This window comes from Zea mays, chromosome 5 (genome assembly GCF_902167145.1).
Source record: "Zea mays cultivar B73 chromosome 5, Zm-B73-REFERENCE-NAM-5.0, whole genome shotgun sequence".
Taxonomy (NCBI): Eukaryota; Viridiplantae; Streptophyta; class Magnoliopsida; order Poales; family Poaceae; genus Zea; species Zea mays.
Genome location: NC_050100.1, coordinates 84,887,970 through 84,913,057, shown reverse-complemented (window position 1 = coordinate 84,913,057; position 25,088 = coordinate 84,887,970). Strand labels below are relative to the sequence as shown.

The 25,088-nt window shown below is 50.3% G+C and overlaps 2 protein-coding genes across 2 annotated transcripts; both read right to left on the bottom strand.

Annotated features, from left to right (window-relative positions):
* Positions 1 to 4,596: 4,596 nt before the first annotated feature.
* Positions 4,597 to 5,707, bottom strand: LOC103626653 (uncharacterized). The gene is made up of 2 exons (XM_008647053.2): positions 5,494 to 5,707; positions 4,597 to 5,404 (listed from the first exon to the last, which is right to left on the bottom strand). Exons 1-2 carry the CDS (start codon positions 5,623 to 5,625, stop codon positions 5,066 to 5,068), a joined length of 471 nt encoding a protein of 156 aa, XP_008645275.1. The 5' UTR covers positions 5,626 to 5,707; the 3' UTR covers positions 4,597 to 5,065.
* A 16,284-nt stretch (positions 5,708 to 21,991) lies between these two features.
* LOC100274801 (uncharacterized) lies at positions 21,992 to 23,701 on the bottom strand. Its single transcript, NM_001149077.1, is given in 1 exon segment — positions 21,992 to 23,701. A coding segment is annotated over 1 exon segment (1,275 nt). The 5' UTR covers positions 23,570 to 23,701; the 3' UTR covers positions 21,992 to 22,294.
* Positions 23,702 to 25,088: the final 1,387 nt, after the last annotated feature.

Below are 25,088 nucleotides of genomic sequence, written 5' to 3'. Positions count from 1 at the left end.
GTATACCAAGATGGTTGCCTTCGCCGGGACCCCCTAGATCGACGTGGAAGCATTCACGATTTGGGCCGCAGTCCTCGTCGCCGAAGCTGCGGCTACCGTCGGAACAATCGGAAAGGCAGTAGTCGCATGCGGTCATGAAGTCCCGCATGGCACTGGGGTTACCGAGTCCGGAGAAATCCCAACAAAAGTCGGGCTCGTCATCTTCCTCGGAACCCGAGGGTCTGTAGGTCGAGACGGCCGTCAGCCGGTCCCAGGGTGACCACATACCGTACCCCGGAGGGTTTGGACATGCCTCTATGAAGGCTTCCACCAAAGCGAAGTCGCTTGGTGGGTCGAGGCTGAATCCAAAAGGCACGAGAAATCGGTCGGTACCTCTTGGTCGACGGGCGGTGACGGAGTCGCGTCAGGGGCAAACTGCACCGTCGTCTCAGGTACGAGGGTGACGCCCAGCAAGTCCCTTGCGAGCGTGCTGGCGTCGTCCGTCCGCTTGGAGTCGGCGTGTTGCGGGGAAACGACGCTCGTCTTCGTCTCAGACGCGAGGTCGACGCCCGACGTGTCCCCCATTGGGGCGCCGGCGCCGTCGACTCGCTCGACAGCCGACGAGGTGCCGCCTCCTGCTTGGCCTTGGTTGCCCCGCCTCCTTCTCCGTCGGCGGGGGAGGCGACGGGACAAACCCGAATGTTGTTCTTCCGCCACGTGGGGAAGACATCGTCGATTCCGTCGCCGGCGGGCGGGTTGTCGGCCGCCATTGTCGCTGTCGCGCGGCGGAGGAAGGAGTATCATGTCGTAGCTGCCGTCGAGGGACATGAACTCAAGACTCCTGAAACAAAGCACCGTCCCGGGCTGGAAAGGTTGCTGGAGACTACCCATCTGGAGCTTGACGGGAAGCTATTCGTCAACACGCAGCAGGCCCCTACCTGGCGCGCCAACTGTCGGTGTTTCGACCCCAGGGGGTCCCTGAACCGACGAGTAAATTGTCGCCGCGTGTCCCAGCCCAGATGGGTCGGCGCGAGATGGAGCACGAAGGGGGGAAAAAGGAGACAGGAGTAAAGGGGAAACTCGCGGCCTTCGTGTTGTCCTGCGCCCAGGTCGGGTGCGCTTGCAGTAGGGGGTTACAAGCGCCCGCATGGGGGGGAGCGAGAGGCTTGCACGCGTCGTCCCGTCCTCTCCGCGCGGCCAACCTCCCGTATGAGAGCCATGGACCTTCCTTTTATAGGCGTAAGGAGAGGGCCCAGGTGTACAATAGGAGATGTAGCAGTGTGTTAACGTGTCTAGCAGAGAGGAGCTAGTGCCCTAAGTACATGCCGTCGTGGCAGCCGGGGAGGTTTTGGCACCTTGTTCATGTGATGTCGTGGCCGTCGGAGGAGTGCCAGAGCCTTGCGGAAGGACAGCTGTCGGGGCTGTCGAGTCCTTGCTGACGTCTCCTTGCTTCCGTAAGGGGTTGAGAGCCGCCGTCGTCATGGAGCACGCGGGGCGCCATCATTATTTGTTTACCAGAACGAGCCAGATGGGACGCCGGTCTTGCCCCCCGTAGCCTGAGCTAGCTAGGGGTAGGGTAATGATGGCCCCCCTGTGGCGTGGTCGGTCCGAGCCCTGGGTCGGGCGAGGCGGTGGCTCCTCCGAGGTCGAGGTCGAGTCTGTCTTCCGAGGTCAAGGTCGAGTCCGAGCCCCGGGTCGGGCGAGGCGGAGACCATTGTCTGAGGCTAAGGCTGAGTCCGAGCCCTGGGGTCGGACGAGGCGGAGTTCGTCGTCTTCCGGAGCCGAGGCTGAGTCCGAGCCCTGGGGTCGGGCGAGGCGGAGTTCGTCGTCTTCCGGAGCCGAGGCCGAGTCCGAGCCCTGGGGTCGGGCGAGGCGGAGTTCGTCGTCTTCCGGAGCCGAGGCCGAGTCCGAGCCCTGGGTCGGGCGAGACGGAGTTCGTCGTCCGAGGCCGAGACGGGGGCCGATCCCTGGGGTCGGGCGAGGCGGAGCTTCCTATGGCGCCCGAAGCTGGACTTGGCTGCAGTCAGCCTCACTCTGTCGAGCGGCACAGCAGTCGGAGCGACGCAGGCGGCGCTGTCCTCTTGTCAGGCCGGTCAGTGGAGCGGCGAAGTGACTGCGGTCACTTCGGCTCTGTCGACTGAAGGGCGCGCGTCAGGATAAGGTGTCAGGCCATCCTTGCATTAAATGCTTCTGCGATACGGTCGGTCGGTGTGGCGATCTGGACAAGGTTGCTTCTTGGCGAAGACTGGGCCTCGGGCGAGCCGAAGGTGTGTCCGTTGCTTGAGGGGGCCCTCGGGCGAGACGTGAATCCTCCGGGGTCGGCTGCCCTTGCCCGAGGTTGGGCTCGGGCGAGGCGAGATCGTATCCCTTGAGTGGAGTGAGCCTTGACTTAATCGCACCCATCAGGCCTTTGCAGCTTTGTGCTGATGGAGGTTACCAGCTGAGATTAGGAGTCTTGGGGGTACCCCTAATTATGGTCCCCGACAATTTCAGTTACATTTTTCATCAGTTTTTGAAGTTTAAAAAAATCATACACTATTTATACTACCATAATACATATTATTTTCATGTTACCATATTTAAAAAGTATTAATATCACAAAGAAATTAAGTGATTAAAGTAGAGGGAGAGATTAGAACTCTCCCCACACCCTATATGCGAGGAGTGTTTCTTCTCTGCCCCCATATAGGGTGGACGGTGGGGAAGGAGGGCTTGCTCCCCTAGTCCCCCTAAGATCTAGTTTGGATACTCTAGTTGCTAAACAAAGTCTAAATGGCATCTATGTGGGGGTGGTGGGGGTTGGGGCGGTGGTTGAAGGTGGCTTGAGCAGAACGAGTGTGCAGCCCTTGCCTCCACGTGACACTATGGCGACATGCCGCATGTGAGAGAAGTCGTCGTGTACCTGTCATGACCATGGTTTACAAAACCGGTTGGTTTACCAAAACCGCCAGAGTACATTTTCGGTTAACCACCGATTTTTTTCAAAATTCGTTTTGAAATTCAAAAAAAATGATAAATTCATAAAAACCGAAAACCACCGGTAAACCGTATTTTGGACCGGTAAACCGCCATTTTTTGCCGAAAAACCGGATTTAATGCCAAGATTGAGTTTCAGTTTAGGCATTTAGTGGTCAATTTAGGCATATTAGTCTTGTTTACTGTTATATGCTATATGTGATGATGAAATCCGTAGCTCAAGTCCAATTTAGACATTTAGTGATCAATTTCGATTTTATTTCCTGTCCAAGATGGAATCTGTAGCTTAAGTCGACCTATGTGTCGTTGCCTCGTTGGAGAGTTGTAAAAAACTTATATTTGACTATTGTGAAGTTCGCTGGTTGTTGGTTGCATTAGAACTGAAGTTTGTGGTTGCATATGTATATGTTGTATGTTATTTTGATGAACACATATCGTGTGGATCAATTAATATTTATTGTGCAATGTGAATTGAGCAAATTACAAATAAATCCTGTCAAAATTTTCCATTTTTCTGTAAAAACCAACAAAAACTAGTTGGTTTCGTGGTAAACTAGTGGTTTAGAGCGGTTTTCCGCCGATTTTTCACCTGTAAACCAGTTCAAATTTAAATTGATTAAACCGGCAGGTTTTAATCCATTTACTAGTGGTAAACCGTTATCGGTGGGTAACGGTTTTCCCACCCGAAACGGTTTTGTAAACCGTTGTCATGACACGGCAGACGGTACGAAGCTCCAAGCCGGTGAAGACGACCATGGGTCACGCGTCTCCCGCGTCCATGCTAAAGTTCGCAGGCCCGCTTGTTTTCGATAATGACGAGAAGACAACGCCGTGTTTTTTAAAAAGAATTTGAAGTCATATTCTTTTAAAGAATTTAAAGCGTAACGGAAGGAAAGATGTCTAAGAAGTGTGAACTGAATTTTTTATAATTGTTTTATAAATTAAAATCTAAAGTCAAGTCTAATGTTACTCTTCGTATTCATTAATGCACTTAAGGGTGTGTTGAGTTGAGAAGTCAACTGAAATAGAACGAAATTATTTCTGATCGTGAGAATAGAGTCATTTCATTCTATGTTTGGCAAGCAGAATAGAGTCGCTCAAGTTTTTGTTTGGTTTAGAATAGAGCAGAACCACTCCATTCTTTGTTTGGATTGCAAGTCATATGAGTGTGGAGAGGGAGGCAGAAGAGTGCTCGCGTCCAGGAGAGCGCTCGCATCCGGTCGTTTTGGTGGAGCGGAAGCATCTCAACTATTTATGGTATATATTTTCATATGAAGACTCTAGGAGCCGCTTCGCTCCACTTTCATTAAAAACCAAACATCCAAAAGAAATAGTAATAGAGCTGCTCTATTCTCTTTCACTACTCAACCAAACACACCCTAAAAATGTTGTGCTCTAGTTGTAGGTCTAGCATGTCAATTCAAGAAATATAAATACTTAAAATAAATATAAATGCTTAATTAAAAACATTAGAAACGCCTCAATATTTTGACAAGGTACTAAAGAGTTGGCACTTCCAACCTATCCGTGTTGGAGCAACTACGCAAGGTCACTTTCTCTTAGCCCGTGTAAATATCATGTGCTCTCTACGAGTTGTTCTATATGTCAGAACTTCTGAAAAAGAAATTGTGTAGTGGTATGTAATGTAACCATAGAGTCCACTGTCTTATTGTAGTTACAGTAAAATGAGACTAAAGTATTTGAATAATCCACTAGCTTGGTGAATTATCTTAACATCCATGGTCTGTGTGAAAGCCTGAATGTTCACAACTCCAGCTCTTTCTTCAATTGCCTTTTGGGCTACTTACGAAGGAAAGCATGGGTTCCGCACTATTTTCTTAAATTATGTGCGGGCTTACTGTGACTTTGGGGCTTACTGTGACTTTTGCTAACAAATGACAACTCGAGCACACCAACTATTTTGGCTAACGGCGTCCGTGCCAACTTAAGCATTAGAAAAGAAAGGCTAATAAATTGGTGCAACAGGGCCGTGACCAAACTACAGCTTCCCTATTCCCATTTCGTTAGGCCCATCTTAGCTTAATTTGTCGGCCCGGCCCGGGCTAGAGAACCGAGTCCGCAACACCAGGCGACCGCACGGCGCAACCCTTTACGCGTCCAGCTCCACCAACAGCAGGACGAGGACTGTGCCGGCCGACGCCACGAACAGCGCCGCCGCGGAAGCCACCAAGAGGACCCGCCGGCGCGCCGCGGACACGACGTGCGGAGCGAGCACGGTGCCGGCGGCGGAAAGGAGAGCCGCGAACGCGAACAGCACGCAGATTCCCCCGGTCCAGCCCCAGCGCCGTCGCCGCTCGGCGTCGGTGTCGGTGTCGCCGCGGAGGAGGAAGAACAGGTTGGTCAGGTCGACGGCGGCTGTTGCGGCCACGGCCAGCGCCGTCTTCTCCGTGGAGTCCGTCTGCTGCGTGGCTGCGGTGCTGCTGCTGGTCTGCAGTAACCGGAGTGTGGCTGCTGAGCTGCTAATAGCCTAGCTAGGGCAACGAACGTGGATGCAGCTCGGGTGGTCGGTCTACCTACCTCCAAGTCAGCGGTGTCTGGCGCCAGCCGCGTTCCTTCGACCACGGCGACGATGACCTGCCACGTCGCCATGGGAACGCCTCCGCTGTCGTCGTCACTTTCTCGGAACGGAACTCCGTGTCTTCCAACCATCACCAAGGAGCAAGAAATGCATGCAGGGGCGAGCACAGCTGATACTCCTATAAATGGCGACGGCGTTGCGGAGCGCGGTGAGCATCAGAGTGTGGTGGTGCCGGTGGTCAAGTCAATTGGAAATGCGCAGTCGTCAAGTCAATTAGAAATGCGCAAAACGCTGCAAGTGGCAAGTCAACGGTCCACGGTCTACAAGCTAGCTAGTGCCATCTCAACAGTAAACAACTCCTTGAGTATCTGTCGGTCCCAAGCTCCGCACTCTCGTTTGATTTGGCGCGCGCGGTCTCGTTAATTTTTAGATTTTTACACATTTATAGGAGCAGCTTTGACAAAACGTACGCATCTGGAATGCTTGTTAGCGGTGCGTCACTTGGTTTTATTCTGGGAGAAAAAAGAATGTTGGTGTGACGTGGACCATGGTTTCACTTCTCGGTCGACGAGTAACGGTTTTCGGTAAAAACAATTTACCGTTTTCTCGCTTTGATCCGGTATAAAAAAACCAGTCCGATTTTTTGTGTAGTTTTAGTTCAGAATTTGAAAATAGAAAGGTCAAAATTTGGTTAATAAAACGGTTTTTAAAAATTATAAAACGAAGTAAAAGTTATAGAAAGGTCAAACGAAGTATAAACGGTTTAAAAATGACAAAACAAAGCATAAAAATAAATTTAATATTAGGTGAACATATGGTCCACGTATCTCTACTATTTATTAAGGCTGCAAGAGTAGTCTGTCATTCCCGTGTTCTGCCACCATTCTTGTTCTGTCATTCCCGTTCTGCCACCATTCTCATGTCTGTCATTCTCATTCTTTGTTCTGTCTTTCTCATTTCCTCCTCCCCGCAAAGCCCATTCACATTCCCCCGTACAGCCCCACATCTAGCTAAAATTAAAAAAACACACATGTCCTCAAGGGGGGATTTGAACCCGTGACCAAACCGTGACCTCTCAAGCAAAGGCCAAGAGTAGCTACCGCTACACCACATGTGTGTTTATGTCTACATCTATGACAGGAAACACATCTACTACATCTCTCACCAAGCTCACTTGCTACCCTTGCACAATGCGTAGTAGTAGATAAGTATCACCGAGATTCTTGAATTATATTTTTTGATGTAGGTAATATTATTTAAAGAAGAGCTTTACATACAATTTCTTTTGTTTGAATAATGTGTTATACTTAAATTCCCTTTTTTGCATGCGTGACATTTTTTCTTCATAATATTTTTTCCCATGGATCAGACTTGTGAGTCATTTTCATAAACCAACGCCAAGCATGAATCCATGTTTCTTACTTGAAACCCCGAACAAACACCATTAGCAAGAGACACTCGCATTGGCGTCGCTTATCGATGACGAGAAGAAGCTTGGCGACTGTCAGTTCGACCTCTAGAAGCAGTCCTACGTGGTCGCATGTGTCGCTGTGTATGACAAGCTCCCGCGAAGCCGCCGCTTGGACGTGGTCCAGAGCAGCTGCACCACGCTGTCCATCGTTAAGCAGGGGGCCTCATGGTTGTCGCCAACGTGAAAGGGAATTAGGCTTACACCTATTTCCTAATTGATTTTGGTGGTTGAATTGCCCAACACAAATAATTGGACTAACTAGTTTGCTCTAGTGTATAAGTTATACAGGTGCCAAAGGTTCACATTTAGCCAATAAAAAGACCAAGAATTGGGTTCAACAAAAGAGCAAAGGAACAATTGAAGTGTGCCCTGGTCTGGCGCACCGGACTGTCCGGTGCACCAGGGGACTTCACGCTGAAGTCCTCACCTTCGGGAAAATCCAGAGGCGCTCCACTATAATTCACCGGACAGTGTCCGGTGCTCCAGGAATGAAGCGACTCTGAACTCGCCAGCTTCGGGAATTCGCTCCGCTATAATTCACCGGACATGTCCGGTGTGCACCGGACTGTCCGGTGAGCCAGCGGAGCAACGGCTACTTCGCGCCAACGGTCACCTGCAGAAGCATTAAATGCGCGCCAGAGCGCGCAGAAGTCAGGCATGCGCGAAGTGGCGCACCGGACACTCTACAGTACATGTCCGGTGTGCCACCGGACATCCAGGCGGGCCCAGCAGTCAGAGCTCCAACGGTCGGAACCCAACGGCCTGGTGACGTGGCTGGCGCACCGGACAGTGTCCGGTGGTGCACCGGACTGTCCGGTGCGCCATGCGACAGCAGCCTCCACCAAACGGCTAGTTTGCTGGTTGGGGTTATAAATACCCCCAACCACCCCACATTCAAGTCATCCAAGTTTTCCTACTTCAACCACTTACAAGAGCTCTAGCATTCAATTCTAGACACACCCAAGTGATCAAATCCTCTCCAAATTCCACACAACGCCTTAGTGACTAGTGAGGGAGATTTGCTTGTGTTCTTTAGAGCTCTTGCGCTTGGATTGCTTTCTTCTTTCTCATTCTTTCTTGTGATCAATACTCACTTGTAACCGAGGCAAGAGACACCAATTGTGTGGTGGTCCTTGCGGGGAAGTTTTGTTCCCGGTTGATTTGAGAAGAGAAAGCTCACTCGGTCTGAGGGACCGTTTGAGAGAGGGAAGGGGTTGAAAAAAACCCGGCCTTTGTGGCCTCCTCAACGGGGAGTAGGTTTGCGAGAACCGAACCTCGGTAAAACAAATCCGCGTGTCACACTTCCTATTTGCTTGCGATTTGTTTTTTCACCCTCTCTCGCGGACTCGATTATATTTCTAACGCTAACCCGGTTTGTAGTTGTGATTATTTTTGAGAATTTTAGTTTCGCCCTATTCACCCCCTCTAGGCGACTTTCAATTGGTATCAGAGCCCGGTGCTTCATTAGAGCCTAACCACTCGAAGTGATGTTGGGAGATCACGCCAAGAAGGAGATGGAGACCGGCGAAAAGCCCACTACAAGCCACGGGAAGGCTTCATCGGAAGAGTCCCGCAAAAAGGGAAAGGGGAAGGAGAAGAAGGCTTCTTCCCGCAAGTCGCATCGGAGTGGCGACAAGATAAAGAAGATGAGGAAGGTGGTCTACTACGAGACCGACACTTCATCACCTTCCACCTCCGGCTCCGACGCGCCCTCCATAACTTCTAAGCGCCATGAGCGCAAGAAGTTTAGTAAGATTCCCTTACACTATCCTCGCACCTCTAGACATACTCCATTACTTTCTGTTTCATTAGGCAAACCGCCAACCTTTGATGGTGAAGATTATGCTAGGTGGAGTGATTTAATGAAATTTCATCTAACCTCACTCCACAAAAGTATATGGAATGTTGTTGAGTTTGGAGCACAGGTACCATCCGTAGGAGATGAGGATTATGATGAGGACGAGGTGGCCCAAATCGAGCACTTCAACTCCCAAGCAACAACCATACTCCTTGCCTCTCTAAGTAGGGAGGAGTACAACAAGGTGCAAGGATTAAAGAGCGCCAAGGAAGTTTGAGACGTGCTCAAGACCGCGCACGAGGGTGATGAACTCACCAAGATCACCAAGCGGGAAACGATCGAGGGGGAGCTCGGTCGCTTCCGTCTTTGCCAAGGGGAGGAGCCACAAGACATGTACAACCGGCTCAAAACCTTAGTGAATCAAGTGCGCAACCTCGGGAGCAAGAAATGGGATGACCACGAGGTGGTTAAGGTTATTTTGAGATCACTTATTTTCCTTAACCCTACTCAAGTACAATTAATTCGTGGCAATCCTAGATATACACTAATGACTCCCGAGGAAGTAATCGGGAATTTTGTGAGCTTTGAGTTTATGATCAAGGGCTCACGGAAGATCAACGAGCTTGACGGTCCCTCCACGTCCGAAGCACAACCGGTCGCATTTAAAGCAACGGAGGAGAAGAAGGAGGAGTCTACACCGAGTAGACAACCAATCGACGCCTCAAAGCTCGACAACGAGGAAATGGCGCTCGTCATCAAGAGCTTCCGCCAAATCCTCAAGCAAAGGAGGGGGAAAGATTACAAGCCCCGCTCCAAGAAGGTTTGCTACAAGTGTGGTAAGCCCGGTCACTTTATTGCAAAATGTCCTATTTCTAGTGACAGTGACAGGGGCGACGACAAGAAGGGGAGAAGAAAGGAGAAGAAGAGGTACTACAAGAAGAAGGGCGGCGATGCCCATGTTTGTCGTGAGTGGGACTCCGACGAAAGCTCTAGCGACTCCTCCGACGACGAGGACGCCGCCAACATCGCCGTCACCAAGGGACTTCTCTTCCCCAACGTCGGCCACAAGTGCCTCATGGCAAAGGACGGCAAAAAGAAGAAGGTTAAATCTAAATCCTCCACTAGATATGAGTCCTCTAGTGATGATAATGCTAGTGATGAGGAAGATAATTTACGTACTCTTTTTGCCAACTTAAACATGCAACAAAAGGAGAAATTAAACGAATTAATTAGTGCCATCCATAAGAAGGATGATCTCTTGGACTCCCAACATGATTTCCTAATCAAGGAAAACAAAAAGCATGTTAAAATTAAAATACTTATGCTCTATAAGTTGAAAAATGTGAAAAATTATCTAGTGAGCTAAGCACTTGCCATGAGACTATAGACAACCTTAGAAATGAGAATGCTAATTTGTTAGCTAAGGTTGATTCCATTACTTGTAATGTTTCAATTCCCAATCTTAGAAATAATAATGATGATTTGCTTGCTAAGATTGAAGAATTGAACATTTCTCTTGCTAGCCTTAGAGATGAAAATGAAAAATTGCTTGCTAAGGCTAAAGAACTAGATGTTTGCAATGTTACAATTTCAGACCTTAGAACTAAAAATGATATATTACATGCTAAGGTTGTAGAATTGAAATCTTGCAAACCCTCTACATCTACCGTTGAGCACACTTCTATTTGTACTAGATGTAGAAATGTTGATATCAATGCTATACATGATCACATGGCTTTAATTAAAAAACAAAATAATCATATAGCAAAATTAAATGCTAAAATTGCCGAGCATGACTTAGAAAACGAAAAATTTAAATTTGCTAGAAGCATGCTCTATAGAGGGAGACGCCCTGGCATTAAGGATGGCATTGGCTTCCAACAGGGAGGCAATGTCAAACTTAATGTCCCTCCTAAGAAATTGTCTAATTTTGTTAAGGGCAAGGCTCCCATGCCTCAGGATAACGAGGGTTACATTTTGTACCCTGCCGGTTATCCTGAGAGCAAAATTAGGAGAATTCATTCTAGGAAGTCTCACTCTGGTCCTAACCATGCTTTTATGTATAAGGGTGAGACATCTAGCTCTAGGCAACCAACCCGTGCTAAGTTGCCTAAGAAGAAAACTCCTAGTGCATCAAATGATCATGACATTTCATTTAAAACCTTTGATGCATCATATGTCTTAACTAATAAATCCGGCAAGGTAGTTGCCAAATATGTTGGGGGCAAGCACAAGGGGTCAAAGACTTGTGTTTGGGTACCCAAAGTTCTTGTGTCTAATGCTAAAGAACCCAAAACCATTTGGGTACCTAAAGTCAAGAACTAAACATGTTTTGTAGGTTTATGCATCCGGGGGCTCAAGTTGGATCATCAACAGCGGGTGCACAAACCACATCACAGGGGAGAAGAAGATGTTCTCCTCCTATGAGAAAAACCAAGATCCCCAACGAGCTATCACATTCGGGGATGGAAATCAAGGTTTGGTCAAAGGATTGGGTAAAATTGCTATATCTCCTGACCACTCTATTTCCAATGTTTTTCTTGTAGATTCATTATATTACAATTTGCTTTTCGTTTCTCAATTATGTCAAATGGGCTACAACTGTCTATTCACTGATGTAGGTGTTACTGTCTTTAGAAGAAGTGATGATTCAATAGCATTTAAGGGAGTGTTGGAGGGTCAGCTATACTTAGTAGATTTTGATAGAGCTGAACTCGACATTTGCTTAATTGCTAAGACTAACATGGGTTGGCTCTGGCACCGCCGACTAGCCCATGTTGGGATGAAGAATCTTCATAAGCTTCTAAAGGGGGAACACATTTTAGGATTAACAAATGTTCATTTTGAGAAAGATAGGATTTGTAGCGCATGCCAAGCAGGGAAGCAAGTTGGTGCCCATCATCCACACAAGAACATCATGACGACCGACAGGCCACTGGAGCTCCTACACATGGACCTATTCGGCCCGATTGCTTACATAAGCATCAGCGGGAGTAAGTACTGTCTAGTTATTGTGGATGATTATTCTCGCTTCACTTGGGTATTCTTTTTGCAGGAAAAATCCCATACCCAAGAGACCTTAAAGGGATTCTTGAGACGGGCTCAAAACGAGTTCGGCTTAAGGATCAAGAAAATTAGAAGCAACAACGGGACGGAGTTCAAGAACTCTCAAATTGAAGGCTTTCTTGAGGAGGAGGGCATCAAGCATGAGTTCTCCTCTCCCTACACGCCACAACAAAATGGTGTAGTGGAGAGGAAGAATCGAACTCTATTGGACATGGCAAGAACCATGCTTGATGAGTACAAGACATCGGATCGGTTTTGGGCCGAGGCAATCAACACCGCCTGCTACGCCATCAACCGGTTATATCTACACCGAATCCTCAAGAAGACATCATACGAACTCCTAACCGGTAAAAAGCCCAATATTTCATATTTTAGAGTCTTTGGTAGCAAATGCTTTATACTTGTTAAAAGAGGTAGAAAATCTAAATTTGCTCCTAAGACTGTAGAAGGCTTTTTACTAGGATATGATTCAAACACAAGGGCATATAGAGTCTTTAACAAGTCCTCTGGACAAGTTGAAGTTTCTTGTGACGTTGTGTTTGATGAAACTAACGGCTCTCAAGTAGAGCAAGTTGATCTTGATGAGATAGGTGATGAAGAAGCTCCATGCATCGCGCTAAGAAACATGTCCATTGGGGATGTGTGTCCTAAGGATTCCGAAGAGCCTCCAAATGCACAAGATCAACCATCCCCCTCCACACAAGCATCTCCACCAACTCAAAATGAGGATGAGGCTCAAGTTGATGAAGGACAAGATCAAGAAGATGAGCCACCTCAAGATGACGGCAATGATCAAGGGGGAGATGCAAATGATCAAGATAAGGAGGATGAGGAACCAAGGCCGCCACACCCAAGAGTCCACCAAGCAATCCAACGAGATCACCCCGTCGACACCATCCTTGGCGACATTCATAAGGGGGTAACCACTCGATCTCGTGTTGCGCATTTTTGTGAGTATTACTCTTTTGTTTCCTCTATTGAGCCACACAAGGTAGAGGACGCACTACAAGATTTGGATTGGGTGGTGGCAATGCAAGAGGAGCTCAACAACTTCACTAGGAATGAGGTATGGCATTTAGTTCCACGTCCTAACCAAAATGTTGTAGGAACCAAATGGGTTTTCCGCAACAAGCAAGATGAGCATGGTGTGGTGACAAGAAACAAAGCTCGACTTGTGGCCAAAGGATACTCCCAAGTCGAAGGTTTGGATTTTGGTGAAACCTATGCACCCGTAGCTAGGCTTGAGTCAATTCGTATATTATTGGCCTATGCTACTTACCATGGCTTCAAGCTTTATCAAATGGACGTGAAGAGTGTCTTCCTCAATGGACCAATCAAGGAAGAGGTCTATGTTGAGCAACCTCCCGGCTTTGAAGATAGTAAGTACCCTAACCATGTTTATAAACTCTCTAAGGCGCTTTATGGGCTCAAGCAAGCCCCAAGAGCATGGTATGAATGCCTTAGAGATTTCCTTATCACTAATGGATTCAAAGTCGGAAAGGCCGATCCTACACTCTTCACTAAAACTCTTGAAAATGACTTGTTTGTATGCTAAATTTATGTTGATGATATTATATTTGGGTCTACTAACGAGTCTACATGTGAAGAATTTAGTAGGATCATGACACAAAAGTTCGAGATGTCTATGATGGGGGAGTTGAAATATTTCTTAGGATTTCAAGTAAAACAACTCCAAGAGGGCACCTTCCTAAGCCAAACGAAGTATACTCAAGATATTCTAAGCAAGTTTGGGATGAAGGATGCTAAACCCATCAAGACACCCATGGGAACCAATGGGCATCTCGACCTCGACGAAGGAGGTAAATCCGTCGATCAAAAGGTATATCGGTCGATGATAGGATCTTTACTCTATTTATGTGCATCTCGACCGGATATTATGCTTTCCGTATGCATGTGTACAAGATTCCAAGCCGACCCTAAGGAAGCTCACCTTACGGCCGTAAAACGAATCTTGAGATATTTAGTTTATACTCCTAAGTTTGGGCTTTGGTATCCTAGGGGATCCACTTTTGATTTAATTGGTTATTCCGATGCCGATTGGGCGGGTTGTAAAATTAATAGAAAGAGCACATCGGGGACTTGCCAGTTCTTGGGAAGATCCTTGGTGTCCTGGGCTTCAAAGAAGCAAAATTCCGTAGCTCTTTCTACCGTCGAAGCCGAGTACATTGCCGCAGGTCATTGTTGCGCACAACTACTTTGGATGAGGCAAACCCTCAGGGACTATGGTTACAAATTAACCAAAGTTCCTCTTCTATGTGATAATGAGAGTGCAATCCGCATGGCGGATAATCCCGTTGAGCATAGCCACACTAAACACATAGCCATTCGGTATCACTTTTTAAGGGATCACCAACAAAAGGGAGATATCGAAATTTCGTACATTAACACTAAAGATCAATTAGCCGATATCTTTACCAAGCCTCTTGATGAACAAACTTTTAACAAACTTAGGCATGAGCTAAATATTCTTGATTCTAGGAACTTCTTTTGTTGATTTGCACACATAGCTCATTCATATACCTTTGGTCATGTCTCTTTCATATGCTATGACTAATGTGTTTTCAAGTCTATTTCAAACCAAGTCATAGGTATATTGAAAGGAAATTGGAGTCTTCGGCGAAGACAAAGGCTTCCACTCCGTAACTCATCCTTCGTCGTCGCTCTGAGCCACTCTCCATCTTTGGGGGAGAGAAAGGACTCCGTCTTTGGTATAATCTTCACTCATTTATTTATGACCAAAGGGGGAGAAAGTAATTGTAAGGGCTCTAATGACTCCGTTTTTGGCGATTCATGCCAAAGGGGGAGAAAGTATTAGCCCAAAGCAAAAGGACCGCACCACCACCTTAAAATGATTTTCAATTGGAAATTTCAAATTGGTATCCTATTATGTTCAAAAGGGAGAAAGTAGTATTTCAAAATCTATATCAAAACCCTCTTGAACACTAAGAGGAGGATTTCATTTAGGGGGAGTTTTGTTTAGTCAAAGAAAAACCATTTGAAACAGGGGGAGAAAATTTCAAAATCTTGAAAATGCTTCGCAAATTCTTATTCATTTACCTTTGACTATTTGCAAAAGAACTTCGAAAAGGATTTACAAAAGAATTTGCAAAAACAAAACATGTGGTGCAAGCGTGGTCCAAAATGTTAAAAATAAAGAAACAATCCATGCATATCTTATAAGTATTTATAATTGGCTCAATTCCAAGCAACCTTTGCACTTACATTATGCAAGCTAGTTCAATTATGCACTTCTATACTTGCTTTGGTTTGTGTTGGCATCAATCACCAAAAAGGGGGAGATTGAAAGGGAATTAGGCTTACACCTATTTCCTAATTGATTTTGGTGGTTGAATTGCCCAACACAAATAATTGGACTAACTAGTTTGCTCTAGTGTATAAGTTATACAGGTGCCAAAGGTTCACATTTAGCCAATAAAAAGACCAAGAATTGGGTTCAACAAAAGAGCAAAGGGACAACTGAAGTGTGCCCTGGTCTAGCGCACCGGACTGTCTGGTGTGCCACCGGACAGTGTCCGGTGCACCAGGGGACTTCACGCTGAAGTCCTCACCTTCGGGAAAATCCAGAGGCGCTCCACTATAATTCACCGGACTGTCCGGTGTACACCAGACAGTGTTCGGTGCTCCAGGAATGAAGTGACTCTGAACTCGCCAGCTTCGGGAATTCGCTCCACTATAATTCACCGGACATGTTCGGTGTGCACCGGACTGTCTGGTGAGCCAGCAGAGCAACGGCTACTTCGCGCCAACGGTCACCTTTAGAAGCATTAAATGCGCGCCAGAGCGCGCAGAAGTCAGGCACGCGCGAAGTGGCCCATCGGACACTCTACAGTACATGTCCGGTGTGCCACCGGACATCCAGGCCGGCCTAGCAGTCAGAGCTCCAACGGTCGGAACCCAACGGCCTGGTGACGTGGCTGGCGCACCGGACAGTGTCCGGTGCGCCATGCGACAGCAGCCTCCACCAAACGGCTAGTTTGCTGGTTGGGGTTATAAATACCCCCAACCACCCCACATTCAAGTCATCCAAGTTTTCCTACTTCAACCACTTACAAGAGCTCTAACATTCAATTCTAGACACACCCAAGTGATCAAATCCTCTCCAAATTCCACACAACGCCTTAGTGACTAGTGAGGGAGATTTGCTTGTGTTCTTTAGAGCTCTTGCGCTTGGATTGCTTTCTTCTTTCTCATTCTTTCTTGTGATCAATACTCACTTGTAACCGAGGCAAGAGACACCAATTGTGTGATGGTCCTTGCGGGGAAGTTTTGTTCCCGGTTGATTTGAGAAGAGAAAGCTCACTCGGTCTGAGGGACCGTTTGAGAGAGGGAAGGGGTTGAAAAAGACCCGGCCTTTGTGGCCTCCTCAACGGGGAGTAGGTTTGCGAGAACCGAACCTCGGTAAAACAAATCTGCGTGTCACACTTCCTATTTGCTTGCGATTTATTTTTTTCACCCTCTCTCGCGAACTCGATTATATTTCTAACGCTAACCCGGTTTTTAGTTGTGATTATTTTTGAGAATTTCAGTTTCTCCCTATTCACCCCCCCCCTCTAGGCAACTTTCACAACGTTGACGACTCTCGGGTTGTTCTGGACACCGCATCTGACGACGACGCCATCACGCCGTCTAGCTCATCGTCCACCTGAAGCCCAACCTGCCACGTAAGTCGCTACTGACCGGACATGAATTCTTGTGCGCTGGGACGATGGACGTTGCTGACGTTGTGTGAGTGTCCTCGAACATGATGTATGTAGTGGAGTAGCATATCTGGTGGTGCAACAGCCAGGGGTACTACCTCGCTGATGAGCCCGGGGTGCACTTCGTTTGGCAGCCCAACCAAGAGTCATCGGTACTCGTCATGTCGCGCGCGTTCGACGACTACTATATCGAGGATTGTGGCGTCATCTTGACGCCGGAGGTGACGTAGAGGAGGATCGACAATAGTGATCAGTTCGTCATCCTCGCCACCGTCAGGGTAGCTTTTGTGCCGGTCTGCCTTTAATTCTCTTCACAAACACACACACTTATCTTTTTGTTTAAGCAAGAGCGTATGGTGGTGTGTGTCTGATGACTTACGATATACGAGGAAAATTCTTCCGGCATGTGTGGAACGTGTTCTCTAATGATGAGACCATACAAATCGTGGCATATATCGAAGTCTGCATGATACTGATAGTTGCAATATAGTGGTGAAACAACTAGATTAAAATAACATAATTTATGTATGGCTAGGATCACAAATTGATTATGAAACATTTTCTCATAACAATATAACACACATTTTGTATATAAGTTATCGTAGTATACTGGTATTATATATTTCCGTTTCAACGCACGGGCACTCAGCTAGTTAAATATTAAAGTGATAAAATAAAAATTACATTTTATCTTAGCAAAAACAATTAACTGCGCTCGATCTTTTTTTATAGCTCGCTCGGTTGTCTGCACCCTTCAGCTAGCAAGATGATAATATACGAGAGCGTTGCGTTACGTGTGGCTTCATATTATATTGACCTTAGGCGAGTTTATTGGGACCATTTGTTAAGCGAGTGAAGAAGACAAGAGAGACATAACTACGCACATGACGAACGTATGAAACTAGTATTTAAAAATAGCAGAGAATATCTTACGATATCTTTTTATTTTTATTTTAAAACATATTCTAAATTTTAATTATATATCAGGGTTCTTAAATTTTTTTTACAAATCTCGGTGTCTCTCGCCCCGAGGGGAGCGGCAGGATCTATAATCTATATGTATCTTTTTCACCGTTTGGTCGTTGCCGCTCGATGGCTAATAAGCACGAGGCCCGCGAGCTCGACACGAAGTCCACTGTTTAAGCCTGGTCCGAGCCCGGCACGGTCCGGTTCCATGCGTGCCCGGGCTGGTCCGACACGAATAAGCGGGCCGGGCTCGAACAGGAAACTAGGCACGGTGGGCTAGTCCGGCACGGTCCGTTTATCCCTAAGCCCGTTAAATCCGCTTTTTTACACTAAAACGTGCTTACCGGCCCGTTTAGGCCCGCTGCGGGCTGGGCTCGGACATGAAATCGAGCCCGCGTGCTTAGACGACCCGGCCCGGTTTTATAACCGTGCCTGGCGGGCCGGGCCAAAAACGGGCTGGGCTTCACCGGGTCCGGGCCAGGCGGCCCGTTTGGCCATCTCTACTTGGAGGACGCCAAATACTCATACTTGTTTCTCTTCATCTCATCGTACTCTTTGATAACAGCGAGGTACACATGTCGAAAATAGGTCGGCCTGGCAGGGGCACGAAAATAGGTCGACCTGGCAGGGGCATGTGGTCCAGCATGGTCGTGGTCAGCAAGACCTAGTTCGGCTAGAAGCGTGCTCGGGCTGGCCCGGTCCGATTGTCATGCTAGCTTGGACCGCTAATTTGACCCGCGATGCAGGCACGAGCTCGAGCTTGAGTCGTTAAAGGAATATTTTACATGTTTTTTAGCTATAATACTAATACTCCTGTTGTTATGAAGGAGTATTCTAAAATTTGATATGCATTTATGTATATTTTAAAATTTGTGTTTAAGTATGTATCCAAAATTCTAGATGTAATTTGTTGAATTTGAAATAAATTTAAATATTTGCTTTAAATTTTGAATTTTATAGTGATTTTTTATATGAGCTTGAGTCGGACTGACCTGACCTGGCACGGCCATTTAGACATGTAAAAACTGTTGCTTCTTCCATACCAACTCTTTTGTTGCTAATTTGCCCAGATGGTTTGGGGCTGCATACAAGTAGCTCAACCTTATAGTACTTTACGTTTGTCTAGGAGTAACCGTTTGCGACCTTGGAAGGATATAAAACATTTAGGGCCCGTTTGGCAAAGCTCCAGCTCCTGCTTCTTTAGCTCTAGATCCTGATCCTCGTGAGGAGCTGATCCTCCTGATTCTCCTAGAAAATCAGAATCATTTTTAAAACCGTTTGGCAAGTAAACTGATTCTTGTCTTCTGAGAGTTGGTGGTCTGTGGCGATGGTCTGTTTTACTCTTTGCAGTTCAACTTTATTACAAACCAATAAGTAGGATGCATATACGGGAAAAAGATATGAAACAATAACATATAGATTATTCCCATCCTAGTAGTGCATAAAATGGTCTCAAATGTTTAATCCATAAATTGGCTCGTTATGTTTTTGTCCAATGGCAATTGCGGGTAATTTCGATCAAACTTTAAGGGGAGGTCCATATTTGGTTGGTTGAGGAGCTGTTTTAAGGGAGGGTGGAGCAGGTTTTTTTAGATCCCACCTTTCTTCACAAAAACGACTCCCGATCTTTCGGCTCCACACGAGAATCAGTTTAAAAAAATACCCGTTTGGCACGGCTCCTCCAGATCCTCGCTTAGAATCAGGAGCTGGAGCTGTGCCAAACGGGCCCTTACTCTAGCACGGTAGTGGAGTACCTTAAATGTCGTTCCTTTTAGTTACGTATGGATGATTTGTTTTTGCAAAAAAAAAAAAAAATCTTACTCTTCTTTGCAAGTTTTACATCCTGCAATTCATCGGCTAGGACACTGGCTTTGATCATGGTGACACCGTAGACACAAGGATCGTCTGGTCTGAAGATTTATAGTCATCATTAGAGTGACAGAGTCCTTTATTTTATATTGACTGTGCTTTTGGTCCTGTTGTTACCGGCTCAGGCTCATCTAAAAATGACTCCGACTTGTTTCACTTCAGAGCAAGTCCTCTATAAGATCGAGTATATTTTTAACAAATCGTTTAACAGAATGATCCTTTTTGACGCGAGAGAAGAGTAAGATATAGAGTAAGAGAAAATAAGGTTGTACATGCTCTAAGAAGCAAGAAAAAACTTTGCAGCACTGCTGGTGCTGGGGAATATGAAAGCGCAATAAAGTCGCAAAACCAGCGTGGGTACCCCCAGCAAGGAAACATGCGGCCCAGGCCCACGAAGACCCGGTTGATCAAGCACAGCAACTGATAACCGGCCCAGGCTCCACCTGCGCGAGGTATCCGTCTGTCAAAAGTAGCCCATACCAAAGTTTCGTGGCCCAAATCTTAGCTTGCCTGGCACCGTTTCGCGGTATCCGCCTCAAACTGTCGCGGACGGCGGATCGCTGGATGCATTGAGCAGACAAAGGAAGCTGAACGTACTAGTCCACATCTCTCCGGAGTACGGGATCGAGATGCTACAAAAGAAAAAGGTTGCGTCGCCCGGACGGTGTAGACTACGGCGGGGTGCCGCCGTGGTTTTGCTGGCGGCGCAGATGCAAACGTGGAGGCGGGCGGAGTGTGTTTTATGGCAGGGGAAGCTGCCTCCCGGACGAGGGGCAGGAATTCGCGGTGGCCGGGGGGGACGGACGGCAGAGCCCGGCGCTCCCACCACCAGCCGTCGGATCCCTGCCCGCCCGCGCCAACCGCTATCCCATCGCATCATGGCTCGCCCTGCCGCGGCGCGCGCACCGATCAACGAGCCACTCATCACGCGCGCCAGAGACCGTCTCTACTCTATGGCCAAAAGGCTGCGCGGCTGGCCAGCGCTGGTGCAGAGCAGAGCAGAGCGGAGGACACCACGGCCGCGTACCGCAGGTGCCCTGCTCCCTCTGTAGTACACTAGTACCACACTGTACGCCCCCGCCCGGTGACCAGCGTCCCCGCACGGATCTCCTCCTCTTGGCCGCCGGCGCCGCTGATGTTTCCGTCCCTCGGCGACCGCCACCACCACCACCGTTGCTGCCGCCTGCCGGCCCACTGTCCGGCTCGCTACTCGCCACGCCACCACTAGCCTTTTCGGCTTTTCAGAGCCCGGTTTCACTCACCGACGCTGACAGGAGCGCTTTCTTTCCAGCTGCTGCTCTGCTCGAGCAGTAACTATCTCGCTGGCCGGAACCGGAAGTGGAGGCACTGTAGTGTCAGCGCACCCTGGCGGGCAGACGAGACGACCGTGGTCAAATCTTGCCTCAAGGACCGCGGTCAAAGCCGCACTCGCTGCACGAGGCCGGCCTTCCCGCTCTGGCGCTGCCCATGCCATGCCATGCTGCGTTCGTCGTCCCAAGCCCGATGCCGATGCCATCCTGCGCATAATCGTATTATACACAGACTGGGGCTACGTGCATGTATCGCTGCCTGCGGCTACTCTCTACGTCTCTATCCACAGCGCAGCGCAGGCGCGCAGCGCACCATTGGATCGGAAATTGATGAGTACTTTGGACTAGGAGCCCAGTGGGCGTAGCATCGATCGAGCAACAACGGACAAGCACACTTTGCGCAGGTGCCTATGCTCGCCGGTGCAGGAGCCGAAGCCGTAGGCTGGCACCAGTCCAAAAGACGCGGCAGCGCAAACGAAAGCCCATGCACCAACAGCGCAAACCTAGAACGAAACTTATATTGAATTTCACCGGCGTAAGTATGGCGCTCCAAACTTTCTTGGGTGTCTGTCCCACGCGCCAGACTCGTTCTCCTGCTACGTTTTCCGTGGCCGAAACAGTTTATCGAAAATGACATACGGTTAAGTTCAGACACCCAAACAGACCCACATGCATGGGCGCAGGACGCGGCACGGCGTACGGATCACCATCGGCCGCCGGGGGAGCCACGGCGGCCGGTTGCCGCCAGAGGCCAGGGCAAGGGAGCCGGAAAGTTTTTTTACTGCTTTCCCGGCAGTTTTTCTACGCGGGCCGCCATGGATAGCTGCACATGGCGCACAGTTCCCGATCAGCACCACACATGGAGGCGCTCCAGGCGGCTCCGGCTCCCCTGTTCGGACGGGCATCTCCATCAATTCACAGCAGCAGGGAGCGCAGGGAGCGACGGTCGGGCGGGCGCATGCGGGCGAGGTACTCGTCGTATACAGTAGAAAGTGAAACCGGAACCGAACAAAAAGTTACCGCTGCCCAAGTGCGTGCACCGAGCATGGCATGGCATGGCCGCATGGCTGCCTGAGTAACAGCGACACATGACGCCATGATTAACACCATCAACTTCCTCTTTATTTCGCTTTTCAGTTCGCAAGCCACGGAAGAACAGGTAATCGCAGAGCATCAATCTGCCATGATAAAAGAACAGGCGAAGCATGCACCCAAAGCTTTTACAGCACCTTTTCTTCTCACTCGGGAGTCGGGATCTGAACGACTGAGAGCATGAGATCAACAAATGTGCCAGTACAGTGGATTAATACGGAGCAAAAAAAAAACCACGCGGCGGACAGAATTTACAGGACCAAAGCGGACGGGTTTGTTGATCGCAAAAAAACTCTCTGGCCTCACGAAGCGAAAATCAGCTCACCAAACTATCCTCCCACCCAATCGTGTCCCAAACTCCAAACGCAGGATACCTCCCAAACTGTTTTTTCGATCTATTTTCTTTTTTTTCGGACTGAAGAACTCCAAATGCCGTCTACTTCTAGTGCTAATGATACTAGACCGCTTGGTCCACCAAAATGACGGATGTCAGTTACCACTGCCAAGATCTCTGGCGCTCGCTACGCCGGCTGGCGGGGCGGTGCGCGCAGCCGTCTTCCGGCCCAGCGCCGACCGCGCCCGCGCCGAGGCGGCGTCCCTGGCCGCGGCCTCTTTCTTCTCCTTGAAGAACCCGAACACCGGGCGCGAGCACACCGGGACGTTGAGCACGACGGGCGTGGCGCGGACGCCGGCCGAGTAGGACCGGTCCATGACGCGGGACCGCGACCGGGACCGCATGGACGAGTGCGCGCTGCCGGCGGGGGAGCTGGAGCTGCGCTCCAGGCCCTGGAACACGATCTTGCCTGACGCGTTCATGCGGGGGGAGTCCACGGAGACCACGCTCGGCGGCGGCGGGGGCGACGGAGACTGAGACTGGCGGCGGCGGGCGGGGCTGTGGGCTGCGCGCACTGGAGCGGAGGCGGCGGCGGGCGGGTGTGGCTGCGGCTGCGGCTGCGGCGGCTGGTGGTGGTGGGAGCGGACGAGGCGGATGCGGGGGCGTGGGGTGAGGTCGACGGAGTCGAGGGAGTGGCGCGGGAAGTCGTCGTGGTCGTGGCCGGACGAGGACGACGACGACGAGAGCGAGAAGCGGGAGGACGCGAGGGACAGCGACGTCTCGGAGTCGGAGCTGTCGCGCAGGAGCGGCGCGGCGGGGAGGTCCGACGCGCGGCCGCCGTTCCGCTGGAGGAGGAGCAGCTTCAGCGACCTGGCCGCCGAGGAGCTGGACGCCCTCGACGGGGTCACCGCGGGCGACGCGGACGCGGACGGCGACGGGGACGGGGTCGGCTTGTGCGGCGTCTGGACCTTCCTCAGCCGGAGCAGCTCCCGCCAGCGGCTGGAGCACGTGGGCGCCTTGGGAGAGAACACGTACGGGTCCAGCGCCGCCTCGGCCGCGGCGGGGTGCAGCGCCCGGACAGGGCCCGGCGTGGCCTCCGCCACAAGCGCGGTGTCCCGCCGCAGCACTCTCTCCCGCTCCCGCTCGGCCTCCGCCTTCCCTGCGGTAGCCTGCGGGCGGAGCGGGAGCAGCTTCCCGTCCGCGAAGAGCTCGTCCGCGGGGAGCATGGTGGCGGACCCGCCGAGGCTGAACTCGAAGTCGATTAAGTCCTTGCAGATCGCCGCCGGCTCCGCCTTGGCCGCCGCGGCGGGCTCCTCCGCCTCCGCAGCGGCGTCCCGGGCGCCGAACGGCAGGCCCGGGCCGAGCCAGCCGAACGACATGGCCGCGGCGGCGGGTCCCGCGTGCACGTTGCTAGCGACGGCGGAGGCCATGGCCGGCTGCGGCGAGGCGCATCCAAGGGCGGATGCTTATTGCAGACAGCGCACTGTACTTGGCTGTTTGGGTGGGTGGGTTCGCGAGGCGATGAAACGTAAGGAGGCGACAGGGACAGGTGCGTGCGGTATAGCCCGGTAAAGGGCAGCGCGTTTATATAGCCGGGCATGGTAAATTTGCTGACGCGCGGGCCCGGTCTACCCAGCCAGCCAGTGGCAGACGGCCACGTGGCCGTCTCGCGGTTGAGGGAGTGGGGTGGTAATCCGTGGTTAATATTTTTGACAGAGGGGTAGGTGGTGGGCAATGGTACTCAACCTCCTCTACAGTAGTAGTAGATTTTTGGCGTGGCGCGCGTCTCGCAGGCAACCTCCCTATACAGTACTACTAGTATTATTCTCTCTACACCACTAGCCCTGCGGCCAAATGCTGCCCTGTGCTTGTTAACAATTGCCGCCGGTTCACGATGAGACTGCAGTTGTAACGTTTGCCAGCTTTACGCGTGCCACGACAAAGCAGGATCAGTGTGCAGTGACCAGACCAGCAGTGCCCCCAATGCTGAGGACTATCACCGCACACAAGCCGCCGTATGCGCGCACCTCCCGCGACACCTTTCGTGCCCGAATCCGCTTTTGAATCCGCACGCTGCGGATAACGGGAACATTTCGCTGTAATAACTGGCTGGGCAAGCAATGGGCATGACCGGAGATTTTTTGTTCTCCCGTTCCCGTCCCGTCCATGCGGATGCGGCGTGGGCGCTCACTGGTGGGCAGACAGGCGTCCCGCTCCAACAAGTCTCGTCGGCCGTCACCTCTCTGGGACGGTTGGTTGGCCCGCAACAGGCAGCAGCCAGCAGCCAGCAGCGGGTTGGGCTCCGATCGCCACGACGCATGCCGACCCATAACAGTGCCGACACGAGCCACACCGCGATGCGAGGTGTGATCCGTGACTGAATGCCGTCGTTTGCCCGGGACCGACGGACGGACGAGTCCCCGCGGCAGTGGCACCCCCACACCGGCAAGTACAGCGCCGACGTGACGGGGCGGCGGTCCTCCGCCGCGCGCCGGCGCCGTGGTGTGACCGAGTGGCTGACCGCCCGCCCGCCCGTCACGGCGAGACGCTAGGCCATCATTCGGGGGAGGTCTTGAGCTTGAAGTTGCTGCAATGCAAAGTCGCTCGTTAATTTAAGAAGAGAAGACAAGACTCGATGGGGGCCGGGCAAAGCGCAGTCAGTTGGGAGCCCACCTCTCACGTGACGCGCCACTAGCACCACCAGCTCTGCCCCCACGCCACCAGTACGGCTCAGGCTCTGCAGTCTGCACTGCACTCTTGCGCCCCAAAAAGAGAAGTCGCTGGGCGTAGCGTTACCCCTTTCGGGCAGGGCGGATCCGGTTCCGTCGGACGCATCGGACGGCTGCCCTGCACGACTCCCCCCCGCGCTGACGGCCAGCTGTCCAGCTCCGCCCTACGGACGGGCCGCCACGTTGCGGCCGGAGGTAACTCGGACAGGCCCGGAAGTAA